The sequence below is a fragment of the Hippoglossus stenolepis genome, chromosome 15, assembly GCF_022539355.2.
Source record: "Hippoglossus stenolepis isolate QCI-W04-F060 chromosome 15, HSTE1.2, whole genome shotgun sequence".
In the NCBI taxonomy this organism is placed as follows: Eukaryota; Metazoa; Chordata; class Actinopteri; order Pleuronectiformes; family Pleuronectidae; genus Hippoglossus; species Hippoglossus stenolepis.
In genome coordinates this window covers 11,506,093-11,521,312 of record NC_061497.1, presented here as the reverse complement: position 1 = coordinate 11,521,312, position 15,220 = coordinate 11,506,093, and the positions used below count along the sequence as shown (strand labels likewise).

The window sequence follows — 15,220 nt, the reverse complement described above, 5'->3', positions numbered from 1 at the left end:
ATCATTAATTCAGCCCTATAATTTATCAGTCAAACTTTGTCCATTGATCTGCTTCATATCCACTTTCAGGTTTGCCAGAGCAAAGAAATAACTTCTGTCATAATAAATAATTTGAGTCTGATTTCATTAATAAACGTGATGGACCTCATGACCTCATTGTCTTGGGGGCTTATATCTAGTCCCCTGAATGGTAGTTAAAGGATTTCAATGGTAGCAAGTGTGTTGATGTAACATTATGTACTTTCTGCTTGAAGTATTTGACAGTGCAGACACAAAAAGGTTGTGTTTTCACTTAAAAAAAAGAAAATGCTTGTTGTAGCTACTAAAAATAAATGTATGGGGAAAACTGAATTTCAGTAGGTCAGTAAATAGTCAGTCATAACATGTGCGCCACCTAGAGGTGAAAGTCATTTCCTAAATATCTGTGTGTTCATGAAGTTGGTTCTCTTGAAAATGTTCAGCTGTTTAAAAAGGTAAAGGAAACAGATTGTCTATATTATATTTTAAAAGACAAACACAAATGAATTTATCTCACTAAGAATGAAATAAAAACTGAACTTCTCTGCACATGATAAAATCTGGACGCAAAAGAAATCAGTCATTACTTTACATTTATTTCACACAACAGCAATGTACCAGGAATATAATAGTCAGACATCTGTTACAACACAACTCTAACAGAATCATCCATTCACATTTTTTGTACATAATATCAAGTATATATTCCACAACATCAATATCACACTAAGGAGGTAAGAGAAGAAAGAATGCTTTTAACGCCCTGATATCACTCAGTGCATCTGTCCCTTTACCCGTGTGCATGTTCCCATTCATAATTATAGCTTTTATTACCGTCAAATCTGGGGGAAGAACAACGTCCCTTTCCACTCTTTGTTGCAGCTTGTAATTAAGTGCAAGTGCAGCGCCTGATGGGGGCCCACTGATTTTAACCACCTCGAGATGGAGTAGTGATCGATAAGTGCTCTTCAATTGTAATATTGTTTGGGCTCCGAGGGGATTCCAGTGCTGTTTTTATGAAGCAAAGATCAACAAAACTAATTTGTCCGGGTCATGGAATGTTTAAGGGGACGTAAACACCAAGGTAGACAAAGGTTTGTAGACACTCAGAACACGGGCCGTTGAAACTGCACTATGTTGCACTGCACTGGGGTTTGAGTATGTGGGAGAAGGGAGAAGACGTGAGAAACTCATTCCTCCAGCGTCCGGAAGGCGTTCTGCATGTCTTCCAGCAGCTGAGCGTACTCTGCTTTGATTTTAACTTCGCCATCCTTCACAGGGTCCTAAAGAATCCAGTGAACATACACAAAGATTAGGTTATTTATCATGGGTGATGAAAAGTAGGACGAAAAAAACCCCCAAAACAAATGTGGTCATCTCAGTAAAAACGAGGCACAGTCATGTACCTTGAACTTCATGGAGCTGATCCTGTAAAGGATCTCTCCCATGTGCTCCCTGATCATGGCCCACGTGATTTTGTTGTCGCTCTGTGCCGTGGTCTCCACCGCGTGTCGGGCCAGGTCGTAGAAGGCGATCGTGTTCGAGAGGATGCCCACAGTTTTGTAGAAGGGGCAGAACCTGTGTATTGACAGAAGAATGTGTGAAGCTCACAGTTTATGATGTAAAGGAAGGATATTTAGACGTCTCCCCTTCACATCTACTCACGAAGAAGTCAATACCTTGTTTAACCACATTATTTTTTCTATCGTTTCCACCAATTTATAATCTGTGTAGTAAAGTGTGTCGTCCCTTAAACGGAATTTAAATCTGAACCAGTTAGTTTATGTCCTCGGTTGTGAAACCAGGATTGCTATTTTGAAAAGAATACAAAAGGTGGAAGAGCCAGCTCATACATTGTAAATGATACATGTTCTGTGGTTGGTGAGTTGTTTTGTTTTCACCTGTCGTAGGGGGTATAACCATTCTGCTGCAGGAAGTCGTCCTTGATGAGCTTAGCAACTTCTAGAGTGATCTTGTCACTCTCAGCAAGGGAGGCCTGTGAACAATAACAAGAAGATCAGTCCCATTCATAGTTTCAGAGCCGTTGATTTACCATTTAAATAATACAAATAATTTAACATAATTAATTAAATTTAATAAAATAATGAATCTACAACTTTGACAGAAATGTCTTCACTGGTTTCACACAGGAAATGAAGAGATTAACTGTCGAAAAAATTTGAAGAAATGACATTAACAGTTTGGCTGTTTTGTGGGTAGAGAATGTCTGTGTTTCACTTTAACAAAGATATTTAAAAACATATTGAGCATCTGACCTTCATCAGGGAAACTTTAATGAAGGGAAACAGATCTGGTACCATATGTTGTTTATATATATTGAACAGTGCCGGCAACATCTCCTAGACAAGTCTCGGGAGTTTTTGATCTGACACGACTGTCAATAAAACATTTTTGCATTAACTAAATTTGCATAAATCTTTTTTCCTGAATTTCTCAAGTGTTATTTAATCATAATCTGCCGAACCTTTCCCACGAGCTGCACGATTTCAGCCAGGTCCTCCTCCTCCTGTAGAATCTCTTTGGATTTTGTACGGAGAGCGACGAACTCAGGGAAATGTTTGTCGTAATATTCGTCCAGAGCTCGTGTGTACTTGCTGTAGCTAATCAGCCAGTTAACAGAGGGGAAGTGTTTTCTCTGGGCCAGCTTTTTGTCCAAGCCCCAGAACACCTGCAGAGAAGGAATCAACAAATACTGACGCTCCCTCAGAGTGATGTGCAGGGAAGGAATCAACAAATACTGACGCTCCCTCAGAGTGATGTGCAGAGAAGGAATCAACAAATACTGACGCTCCCTCAGAGTGATGTGCAGGGAAGGAATCAACAAATACTGACGCTCCCTCAGAGTGATGTCCAGGGAAGAAAACAACAAATACTGAAGGGAGAATTACATACCTGAACAATTCCCAATGTGGCTGAAGTGACAGGATCTGAGAAGTCTCCACCAGGGGGTGACACACTAAGAGGAGGTCAACATATAAAAGGAAGAGTCAGCCTGATAATTGATCATTTACCTTTATTGTCGGAGTTTATCATGCTATGCTGCATACGTTGCTTATTCACATGAAAAAGTTTCACAGGAAAAAACAATAAATTAATAAAAAAATGAGATCTGGAATTCAAAGACATTTTCAAGACCCTATATTTCACTGATATCATACAGACACAAAATCAATCATACAACATGCAGTAAAAAAGACCTGATGTTTTTGTATATTTGATTTCCTATCATTCACCTTTTTAGTTTGTTATATGACGCTAGGACTATTAAACAGAAAGATTAAACTTTGAGGTTGACCTTATTTTCCCTGCTTATACAAAGAGTGGACTCACGCTCCGACGATGCTGACGCTGCCTTCTCTCTCTGGATTTCCCAGACACTTCACACGTCCAGCCCGCTCGTAGAAGGAGGCGAGCCTGGCCCCCAGGTAAGCAGGGTAACCGCTGTCTGCAGAGGACCACACACACAGTTGAAACGGTTTCACTGCAAACTGTCCTAGCTACTGACTGTTAAAAAATAAAATGAATCACATGTAACTGATAAACTTACCAGCGGGCATCTCAGCCAATCTTCCAGAGATTTCTCTCAGAGCTTCAGCCCATCGAGACGTGGAGTCAGCCATCATGCTCACGTTATAACCCATATCTCGAAAGTATTCTGATAATGTGATACCTGCAAAGGAAGTTATATACGACCCATTGCTTAGAAAGAAATAAGAAAGGGACTTTATTTCTGTTTTCAATAAAAATAAACAATGTTTTGTGGATGTGAAGGGGTTGGTACCTGTATAAATAGAAGCCTCTCTGGCAGCCACAGGCATGTTAGATGTATTAGCAACCAGTGCTGTTCTCTTCATGATGCTCTCAGTCTTTCCATCCACTTCCATAGTAAGCTGTTGGGCAAGAGCGGCGTATTATTACAGAACATGATCACTGGACATATCAACGGACAGTTTCTTTCTTTAGACATGAAGTGATTCCTTCTCTTCGCTTATTTATTCTGTTTCAGTCTCAAAAGTATCTCAACAGTACATGTGTGTGTGTGTGTGTATATGTGTGTACATATATTTGGCAGAAATCCACAAACCTCAGGGAAATCTCGCAGCACTTCAGACATTTCGTTTCCACGCTCTCCGCAACCGACATAGACAATGACGTCACTGTTGGAATACTTGGACAAGGACTGAGAGATCACCGTCTTGCCACATCCGAAGGCTCCAGGTATGGCAGTGGTGCCGCCCTGCACGCAGCTATAAAACACAAAGAGCCATGCAGATTTAGGCAGTGTAAAGATTTCACCACACAGCGCAAAAATAATATCAATAAATCTTTACAATCTGAAAAAAATAACATATCAAAAGAAACCGTGATCATACTTTAGAGAAACACTATGGCTTTGCAAAGACAGACTAAAAGAAAAGATACATTTATAAAGTATTAAAGTAGTAGTAAAAGTATTTTTAGTAGTAAAATACAGCAAAGTTTCTTATACAGCAAAATCAAGATTTATCACCTCCACCACTGAGGGCCAGTTGTTTAATATCTGCATTTACAAAGGGAAACAAGAGCATAATTTTATCTTGAGATGATGACTTACGGGAACAGCGCGTCCAGAACCCTCTGACCAGTCAGCAGCGGATGATTGGCCGGTAGTTTCTCTGTCACAGGGCGGATTTGTCGCACTGGCCACACCTGCACCATAGTGAACTTCTCCTTCACACTTTCAAATTCCAGCTCTAGAACCACATCCTGTGATGCAACAAGATCAGATTAGAAAATTAGTTTCGTAGAATTTTATATCTAACAGAAGAGCGCTGTGATTCAGCACAAAAATTAAAAACTCACAGAAATGTCGTAGTTTCCTGGCGGGGCCACGTAGGTGACGGTGCCTCTGTTGCGAGGTGGAATCATCAGCTTGTGCCGAATAAGGGAATTTTCATAAACCATGCCGTAGATATCACCGCCTGTCATGTGATTGCCAACCTGGAGAAGGGATCATGTGCAGTCAGTGAGAAGAGATCGAGGACAGACATCCAGGTTTGAACTGAAAATATATATTTCTTACCCTAAGGTTCTGGCCAGGGGTAAATTCCCACTTGATATCTCTGTTGAGAGCGCTGATGTTTACTCCTCTCGGGATGTAGATGCTTTGAGTGAGGTCATTGATGTCTTTTAGAGGTCGCTGGATACCGTCAAAGATGGAGCCCATGATTCCCGGTCCCAACTCGACGGAGAGGGGTTTTCCTGTTCGCAGGACCGGGTCACCCACAGAAACACCGGCTGTGGCATGACGTTAGGAAAAACAAACTGCCAGCACTTTGACACACTGCTCTTGTCTTCAATGTATTACGTGAAATGGATTTACAGAAGTTCATAACATGGTTTTGAGAAGACAGAGAAACATAATACTTCAGCGGGAAGGATACAAGTCTCCTCATAGACCTGGATCGTCGCCATGTCTCCCTCCAAACGGATGATTTCTCCCACCAGCTCACTGTGACCCACACGGACCAGCTCGTACATGGCTGCTCCTGCCATCGCAGTGGCTGTCACCACTAGTTTGAAACGAAAAACAAACATACTAATTAATACAAATTTGGAAATTGACACAAAAACAAATCTGTTGGACTTGGACAATGCTAAAACTCAAATAAACTTTTATCTTCATATTTTTTCTTTTGCATTTGGGAAAATTCAAAAAGACAGCTTGAAAAATATTGTATTATGACAATAATGAGAAACATAATAGCTTAAAACATGTAAAAGACCAATTTCATAAAAAAATATACAGACTAATACAGTGATATGATTTGCAGACTGATGAAAAAAATGTGTTTCTCTTTGATTTAAACAAAATTTAAATAAGAGTACGTCTGATTTTTTATTTGTTACATGGAGAATGTCACAGAAATTATGCCTGTGTCATTTTTTCATTTGTTCTATACCATCACCAAGTGTGAACTGGATTTAAACCTAGATGCTTTTAGATTTGGAAAATATGATGGTAAATATCACAATCTGATAAATTTGTGTGGTACCCAAGATTTCTTTAAATAGTTTATTTCATGGTCACTCTCCCTTTGATATACCTCAGTGCAACGGACCGTTGTGCGGGATTATATGACGATCACAGATTATTGTATCAATGCGATGAATTGTTACTTGATTTATTAGGACCATACCCTATTTTTGTCTCATGTTTTCATTTATTATGAGAAGCTCTGTTAGTTTTGCTTTGGCACTTCAGGATTTACAGCTAAAACGTTGGACTCTGATGTGTTTTCCTGTCAAGCTTTAATACATGAACACCTGACGACCTGAGGCAGGTGGAACAAATGATTTACAGCTCAGTGGCTTGTGAGACTAAACAATGTAAATAACATTAGAAATCAGACCTGGTCCAGAAACTCCGTGCACAAATCCAAACTCGCTTTCTCGCTCCTCATCCCGGATCTTAGGAAGTTTGGAGGTGTCCATCTTGATGCTTTCTGTGCTGAATAATCCCTGAAGGAATGAATGAGACACGGTCAGGTTTTCACAGAATTATCCACATCACATCAAGAACGGACACATCTCTGCTTAACTGATCATAACCACAGACTAATGTTATTCACACACACACCACAGAGGAAAGAATGGATTTATGTGTTCTCCATAACCCGCGGTGTCAGGTGATCTGACCGTCCAGGTCCTGCAGCGTTAGCACGGTGAGCTAAAGCTAACTCCGCCGAGGCTTTAACAATCCTCGGCTGTTTCCCCCCCCCCAGTGTCGATGACAACACGTTTGAATGTCATGTCGTCGACTGGGACATGTTTCACACACAGACAGCAGCTTCGTGTCTGTCACTACTCACACGTAAGGTTGAGAGTAAAGCCGATTTGTGCGGATGAGTCATGTGACTAGCTAGCAAACATTAGCCGTCTTCTTCTTCATCATCATCATGTCAACCTCACACACTTTGAGCTAAATGAGCTCGTATTGACACACAATTGAAAACCACAAAGCTCCATGTCACACACAGTTACACGTTAATGTCTCACCTTGTGTTCGGTTGTCCAGGACTGTGTGTACCGAGGAGGAGGAGGAGCAGCGTCACTCTGCGGATCACCTGCTGCTACCGGAACTGTCACGGGGAGAAAACATCTCCATTGTGGCTCAACCGGATCCGCCGCTCTGCATTCGGTAGAACCAACATGGCGGCCGAGGCTCTACAGTTTCCTAATCGACGATCAGCTCCTCCGATCTGCACACGGTCTTCAGGTGCACTACTGACCCCTGCTGGACATAAAGGGAGCCTCCACCTCTGTTTACTAACTGTATTCAGGAGTATTTAGGTTTGAGTGTGAGTATATTACAACAAACAGGAAACTGTGGAACATGTAATGATTTATTGTCTTTCATTCCAACTTTTTCTCAAAAGAAAACTGTGGGGGAAAAAATTACATTTGAAAATAGAAGTCTATCCATCCATCTGTTAAAGCCTCCTCAAGTCACCTGACTGGAAGAGGTTTGTGGTTGTTATGTTGTGCTCCTTGTAGTTTGCCTTCCCTTTGTAACTGTTTGATTTGATTTCCATTTAAAATGAGACTCAGTGCAGCATGTACCTCAACCAAGGCTCAAATCTCCTCCTAACTTCAAGCTTCACACACTCTTAAATATGAGTCCTCTAAATATGCAGATTTTTTTCCAATAGGTCCATGAATTATTACCCGGGACATTTAAAAAATATTAAAAAATCTCGTAAAAAATCATAGATACATAAGGAAATCAATGGGTTCTTTCCTGACCCCCATCACACCCTTCCAACAAGAATGATGTTGATCTGTCCAGTAGTTTTTGTGTAAATAACAATAAATGTTTCTTCAAACCGAGTCTCTGTCTTGAACCTCCTTGGCTGCTTTGTCTGCACTTGTCCTTTCATCAGAACAACCATTTTAATATTTTGCCTTTTGTAGCCATTTACAACCTTTATTATGTTAGGCCTACTATATGCCAACCTTGGTAACAACATGTGATACATTTGTGCCAACAACTTTTATAATTGTAAGTATATAATAAAAAAATATTGTATGCACAGTCCCCTCTGTCATTGAGTAGCATCTCATAGAGTATAATTATCGTCCATTATGATAAATAACTAGAACTTACTTGAGAGATACATAACAGAAAGATAATAGTGTGTTTACTGCATACTTGAATAATGTCTGCATGTCTGCATATAAAATGAAAAACAAACTCATCATGCTGACTTAACTATTATCATGACTACTAGAAAATGCTTGTCGTAGACTAAGAGAGTTTAAAATGAAGATAACAATATAACAAGACAATAACAAATTATATTTGAACAGAATGTCTGAACAATACTGAGAAAAATAAAAGGCATGTCAACTTTTACAAAGACACATCACCACAAATGATTTAATGGCAGATCAACAATTCGTAGTTCACATTTTGTGGGTTAGGGAAATGTCACAAATTGAGGTAGCAATTACAAAATATTCATCAAACACTCAAATAATGAAGGGAGGGTGCAGGTGGTCCACCACATTATAAGGAATGTGTGATTTCACAAAAATGATTCATGAAAAACAACAGGCATTTTCACAGACGACACTTTGACTTGTCATTGTAGGAAAAGCACAACTTATAATTAAGGACGTTTCATCGGTGGTAGCGAACGAAACATTTATTTTTACTACAATTAATCTGTTTCTGCAAACTGTTTTCAAAGTGTTCTTCTCTTAGTTTTCCTCTCGCAGCAGTGGCCATGCACGAGTCCAGTGGACGTAGCCAAAGAAATGGATTCACGCTGTCGATTCATTTACACTGGACACTGGAGGTCCCTATGTGTCAGTCTGACCACTCGTTTTCGTCCAGCTCGGAGTCGTCTTCTGAGTCGCTGTACTCCACAGCGATGCGTCGGGACAAGATGGTGGCCACGTCGTTCCCAACGGGCTCCCGCTTGTTCTGCTGCTCCTGCTGCTCTTGGACTTTCTTCAGCTGGATGCCTAGAAAATGGCACAGATACAGTATGTTGAAGTAAGAACACATCTTGTAAGCTTTTATTGACTATTATTGACCAGCAGAAAATATTAGGAGTCTGACCACTGAGATGCCAAAACAAACTCACCCATGCGAATGGCGGACAGCAGGTCACTTCTGGCATCCCTCACCGGTTTAGCCTCAGCTCTGCCGCCTTTGCTGTGTCCCGGGAGGTGTGAGAGTGCAGCCGGGGGAGGGAGAGGCGGTGGACCTGGGGGAGGCGGGATGCGAGGCCCCGAAGCAGGCACAGGCGGGAAGCCTGGGCCTACATGTGGAACTCCATTATGTGGCGGCAGTGCACCCAGAGGAAAACCAAAGGCTGTTGATGCCGATGGGATGGGTGGGCCACCCGAGGCAGGAGGTGGAGGGGCACAGCTGGTCCGCAGGGAAAGAAAGAGGATTATAGTGGAAGAGCAATGTTACATTAAATTCTACCTCTGATTATGCAAATGGAACCAAACAAATGTACTTGTAATCTGCGGGTGGACGTATTGAGCCGTTGGTGCGGTCCGCGGTGCGAGGCTCTGGCGTGGCATAGGTTACTCTCTTGTAGTTGACATCAATGCTGTGGTATTCATGCTCCGCAGGTGGTGAGGGCTGTGCATTCCCGGGGACGTAATCGTGAGACTTGGCATAGTTACAAGCGGCGTGGGCAGGCAGCGGAGGGACGGGGTAGTCGGGGAGGTCAGGCCTGGACAAACAATGAGAGACGGAGAGCTCATGCTGATGCCTTCACATATCCAGATGGTGGATCTGGTTTTACGAAATCAAAACTGAAGCACAGATATTGTTTTTTTTGTGTCACTGTGGTGCCATCAATGAATAGAGGCTCCACCCTTAGACTTTGCAGTAAAACAATAGTTTTAAAGGTCAATCTTCAAGGTAAATGTTGCATGTTTAAAATTGAAGAGTGGCAGAAAACATACACTCAGACATAGAGACAATCCTTTTTATATTTTATATTATTATCCATGGGTTCTTTCTTATCTTTATTAATGTGCGTGGTCTTTCAGATCGACAGCACGTCTGATTGATTCCACGTTCTGATTTTGGAATGCTTTCACTCAAAACCCTGCGCTCACATTCAAACAGCCCCAGCTTGTGCTCAAATTGTGCATTTGCACTCAGATATTTTTTTGCTTGGACAGCTGAAGCTCTTCTCCTCACGCTGCTTCTGCTTCTCGGTTTTCTCCTCTGCTCTTGGTCTCTTTCTCCTGTGCTTAGATTTATTTGTGCAACAAGTCTGTCATAATTCTCCAACCAGTAGAATACTTTTCTTTATATTTTCCATTTAAACCGGCTGGTGTTGTGCATGAACTTGAGTGAATATAAAACAAAGTCAACAAATGGGGACTTTCTGTAAAATAAAAGCACTAACCTGCCGTCTGGGGAGAGGGAGCCCTCAGATGACGCCCCCCGCCGTAGGGTCTGTGGATGGCGGTGGTCCGGACGAAGCTCTTTATCGAATGCCATCATGTTCCACTCTTGCCTGCGGTTCCGAGCCTTTCTCACCTTCTTCACCTCACGTTGAAGGGTGCTGCATTCCACACATCGCTTCTGCTCCTGGGAAGAAGGGACAAAAGGAGAATGAGAATGAACAACCATTAGACAGGGGGGTGGCACTCAGTGGAGCACATACTGTAGCTCCACCAAGGCCCAACAGCCCCCCTATGAATTCACTAGATCTAGACTTTTATTTTGATCTGCACCAATTTGCACACACTCAGAAATAACAATCCCCTAAACGTGAGTTTTTTTCCCAGCAAGATCCATGAGCTATTCTTATAGAACTAAACGGAAATGTTGATAAACGCCCCATCTTGGAATTTTAAAGAAAGGGAAATCCTGGATCTGGACCAAAATTTGATGGCTTCTTCCCTGACCAATACTGTATCCTTCCACCAAGTTTCTTGGAAATATGTCCAATATCTATCGCGTAATCCTGCTAAATGTCAGACAAAAACATGACCTCATACATAGAAATAAAGAAGAGGGTAGAGTCGCCCTCACCCTTTGCCTCCTCCTTTCTTTCCTCTTGTGCTCAGTGTCCTGCAGCATTTTCTCCTTCCACAGGTCAAAAAAGTACAGTGGGTCTGAGTAGAACTTCATGGCGTCAGTGGAATCCTCTCTGTATTAAAAAAAATTATAATTTAACACATGAAACTGACTGGAAACGTAACCTGTGGTCACTTCTGACACCTCATGCAGTACCTGTAAGCAGTGAGGGTGCTGAGCGGAGGAGGCCTGTCGCTGCTGTTGTACATGTCGCCCACAGAGCTCGGCGTGCTGCCCTTGGACAAAACCTGCTGATCCTGGGCCGCAGAGCTTTTGAACGCCTTCCTCATGTTTATGTCCTGGAGAGAGACTGCGAAACAGCAGTTAAACACAAAGCTGGAGAAAATGAATGACAGAATGACAGAGTGTAAGTTATTAAACTAAAGTGAAGCATGATGTCCAGTGAACTGACCCTCCTCCACACTGGAGTCCAGCTGGGTAACTTTGACGGCCAGGCGGTCAATGCGGTCCTGCAGGGAGTTTGCACGCACGTAGAAGGTGTTGGCTTCATTGAAAAGTTCCCCGAAGACATTTTCTGCATGTTTACCTGCAGCCGGAGCAAAGATGAGGAAAGGAAGGAAGAAAAGGAGCCGTTAGGGTGGCACTGGAACATTGTTAAAGAAAGAGACAAGGAAAACACGTTATCTGTTTCTTCATGTTGCTTCTCATTATTACCTCTGCCAAGGAGATTATGTTTTCATCTGTTTGTTTGACTACAGGACAGATTACCACAGAACTTGGTGCAAGGATTTAGGGAAGAACCCATTCAATTTTAGTGCAGATCTAGATCAGGGGGCAGATACAGGCATCATGGGGATTTTCAACCTTTTACCATTTTCTCAGGGAATAATTCATGGATCTTAATAAAAAAAAAAATCAGTTGGGTTTAGGGGACTGATATTTATGAATGTGTGCAATTTGGTGTAGATTAGAATACAAATTTGGATCCATTCTAGTAAATAAAATCATAGCTATAACCACCCAGACACATGAGAAACAGATGAGTGAGCTGAAATAAATATGGATACAATCAAATTGTTTCTAGCAGCAACTAACATGTCGTCTGAGTAATTCTACCTAGCATTTTGTTGTTAAACTTAATCTCTCGTCATAGGTTCCATTATGTTTCTCTTATGGATTATACACTTTCATTAAGTGTCTGGGTCCCGCGCAAAACAGCACGACAGGCACACGTCGGACAGCTCAGATCCACTTAATGTGGGAAACCGTCATTAGACTGCACTGTGTCTGTGGTTTGTGTCTCCGCCCACTCACTCTCAGTCTTATCTGCCTGCAATACAAAAGCTTTACGGTATAAGCTCTAAGCTCCTGCAACTTCACTAAACCCACACACACACACACACACACACACACACACACACACACACACACACACACACACACACACACACACACACACACACACACACACACACACACACACACACACACACACACACACACACACACACACACACACACACACACACACAGCAATGTGGCCTCCACAATGACAGTTTGGTGATAATTGCTCTGTTTTGAAGGTTCTCCATGGCTTGTTAAGGGTCCACCAATGAAATGATGAAAGGATGTATATGGTTTGTATGGTTGTTGTTTTCTGATAATCACCTTTCGAGGATTAGGAAAATTTGAGCTCTTCTAATGCAGAGCTAGATGCACGCCAGTATGTCGTGGTCAAATCAGTAGCTGAGCTATCAATCGAGAGGCCGCTGCTAATGAATTGGAAAACATTGTGTACCTTCATATATCAGTGGTGGCAATGCAAGTTGCTGGGATATTGGGTCACCAGTAATGATCTTTGGTCAGAAGTCCAGTGTGTAAGATTTAGGTGAAAGGGATCTATTGGCAGAAATTAAATATAAAATAATCCTAGTGATGTTTTCACGTGTGTTTTATCAAAATTTTACGAATTGTTGTTTTCTTTACCCTAGAATGGGCCCTTTATATTTAAATACTTTATATTTACACTGGGAGCAGGTTCTTCTATTCAGCTGCAACATGCAACTTCACCACTAGAGGTCACTAAATTCTACACACTGAACCTTTAAAGAGGCGTATTGACATGCAAACTATGTGCTGAATAAGAGTAACCGTGATCTTACTCAGACTGCTCAGTTGGCGGATGATGGCGGAGAGGGTGTTGTTGGTTACACATTCCAGCTCACTGCCAATTCCCTCGGGCACGGCACCGTGGCACAGGTGTCGGGGCTTGATGTTTCTCTTGACCAGAGGCATGACCCCGTCTCACATCTCGACCGCAGCACCTGCTGGGAGACACGGGACAGAGCTGACAGCTCACTGGATACACTAACACATCCTCGGTTCATGCATGGAACCGTTAATGTATTGTTATAGATTTTCTTGCCAAAACACTGGATTGATGTTAATGTTTCAGATAAAAATGAACACTAACAATATCATAATTTATCACCACCTGTCGTTGTATTACACCTACTGTTTATTGCTACCATCGTTTTCAGATAGTGTGCATTGAGGCAAATAAGTTAATGAGGAATATCTGCATGTTAGATCATACAAGGGACATGAACAGTATGTATTTGTACATGACATGAACTAGCATGTATTTGTTAAACATGCTAGAATGTGAATTTCATAAATACATATCCTGTATAAGCCATCGTATCAATTCACAAATTCAGAACGCTCACTTCTGTGGTTTCTATGTAAGTTGACTGTTCTCACTACTCCAGACAGTTTTCACGTGGCCTACAGCAACAAGTAGTTTGTTCCTTATTAGATTTATAGCAGAACTTTCTTTTACTCAGGTCATTGTTTTGCTGCTGGTCTGAGACTGACTCATTAGGTTTAAGTCTCATAATGAAGTTGTTGAAAGTTGTTTTAGGAGCTGCATCTCTTTGCAGCCTCTTCACAGTGACACATGGTGCTTTCACTGTATATGTTTAAAGTTAGATTTGGGGAAAAAATTGAAATTTAACCTTTAATATCAGAGTATTAATACAACAAATCAGTAACTGAGAATGTTTTTCTTAGTAATAGTTACAAAAGTATGTTGACAAAACAGAAAGAATTTGATAAAATATGAATTATGGCACTTATAAAATGTGACATGTGTATAAGTAAATAAACCATATTTGAGTGAACGAGTTCCTTATATACAAGTACAAAGAAAACAAATCTGTTTGTTTACAGGTCAGCGTCCCAGTTTTCTAACAGCAGGGAACATCCTCAGCACTCATGAGCCACAATAACAAACAATATGGCATCAAAGGATCTTACCATGGGGTTGTGGAGGGTTTTTCTTGTTGCTTGGTTCAGAGTGTGTCATTGTTTCTTCACGTCAGCGCGGTGAGAAGGAGCGGTGACAGTGGAGTGAAAGCTGTCTCATCCAATCCAAACAAACTTTGTGCTGACCTGCTGCAGTCGTGTGTGGGACGGTGACAGTGGTCATCTCTGCACGGAGCAATTCACTATGAAAACAAATCTCTCTGGTCCAAATCACAGCTTGAGCCATGAGGGGATTTGGTCAGCAGATTTACTCCTGTCGTCCAATCACGGGCGCCGTGTCGGTCGTTTGACATCCAGTTGTTTTATTTCAGGATGTCTTAGTCCTGATGTCATTGTCTACAGGTCAGACGCTGTCTTCTGTGGAATGTGTATTTCTAAATAATAGTAGAAAACAATCAAACTAAGGATGCAACTGATAAGCACGTTGATTATGGATTAGCGTGATGATTGGGGCCTGTGTTTGTCAGAAAATAGAAGAGACACCTGCATCGCACATCCCAATGTCAAGTCTTCTATCTTAGTCCAGAACAAAAATATAATCAATTTAGAGAAAAACAAACAAATAAAATATAGACTTTTAAGCATTCTTAGTGATTAAGACACATTTACATATTTGTGATTAATTTCATGCTGATTAATTAAGAAGAATTAAATACAAATCTAAATATGCAGCCTTTCAGTTTCTTCCATACACTCTCATAACCATCCCTCACAAACATTTTATTTACTTATTTTTACAACCTTTAACTGTAGTGAGTTGTTTCTTATTTTTGACGGCAGCATGTCAGTCCCTTC

The 15,220-nt window shown here is 41.4% G+C and overlaps 2 protein-coding genes across 4 annotated transcripts; both read right to left on the bottom strand.

Annotated features, from left to right (window-relative positions):
* Positions 1-594: 594 nt before the first annotated feature.
* LOC118122387 (V-type proton ATPase catalytic subunit A) lies at positions 595-7,229 on the bottom strand. The gene is made up of 15 exons (XM_035179085.2): positions 7,078-7,229; positions 6,432-6,540; positions 5,463-5,591; positions 5,102-5,316; positions 4,882-5,019; positions 4,634-4,785; positions 4,124-4,286; positions 3,821-3,929; positions 3,587-3,709; positions 3,370-3,484; positions 2,932-2,995; positions 2,504-2,707; positions 1,920-2,014; positions 1,425-1,596; positions 595-1,301 (listed from the first exon to the last, which is right to left on the bottom strand). The coding sequence occupies exons 2-15, from the start codon at positions 6,511-6,513 to the stop codon at positions 1,209-1,211; spliced, it is 1,854 nt and encodes a 617-aa protein (XP_035034976.1). The 5' UTR covers positions 6,514-6,540; positions 7,078-7,229; the 3' UTR covers positions 595-1,208.
* A 1,200-nt stretch (positions 7,230-8,429) lies between these two features.
* wasf3a (WASP family member 3a) lies at positions 8,430-14,615 on the bottom strand. Of its 3 annotated transcripts, none has more exons than XM_035179087.2 (9): positions 14,417-14,615; positions 13,261-13,425; positions 11,550-11,684; positions 11,294-11,447; positions 11,093-11,210; positions 10,461-10,645; positions 9,552-9,773; positions 9,171-9,457; positions 8,430-9,048 (listed from the first exon to the last, which is right to left on the bottom strand). In XM_035179087.2, the coding sequence occupies exons 2-9, from the start codon at positions 13,391-13,393 to the stop codon at positions 8,891-8,893; spliced, it is 1,392 nt and encodes a 463-aa protein (XP_035034978.1). In that variant the 5' UTR covers positions 13,394-13,425; positions 14,417-14,615; the 3' UTR covers positions 8,430-8,890. The 3 variants fall into 3 exon arrangements, with proteins under 3 accessions (XP_035034978.1, XP_035034977.1, XP_035034980.1); XM_035179086.2 differs by having other exon boundaries at positions 13,261-13,422; XM_035179089.2 differs by lacking the exon at positions 14,417-14,615 and having other exon boundaries at positions 11,294-11,436; positions 13,261-13,396.
* Between the last annotated feature and the right edge of the window lie 605 nt (positions 14,616-15,220).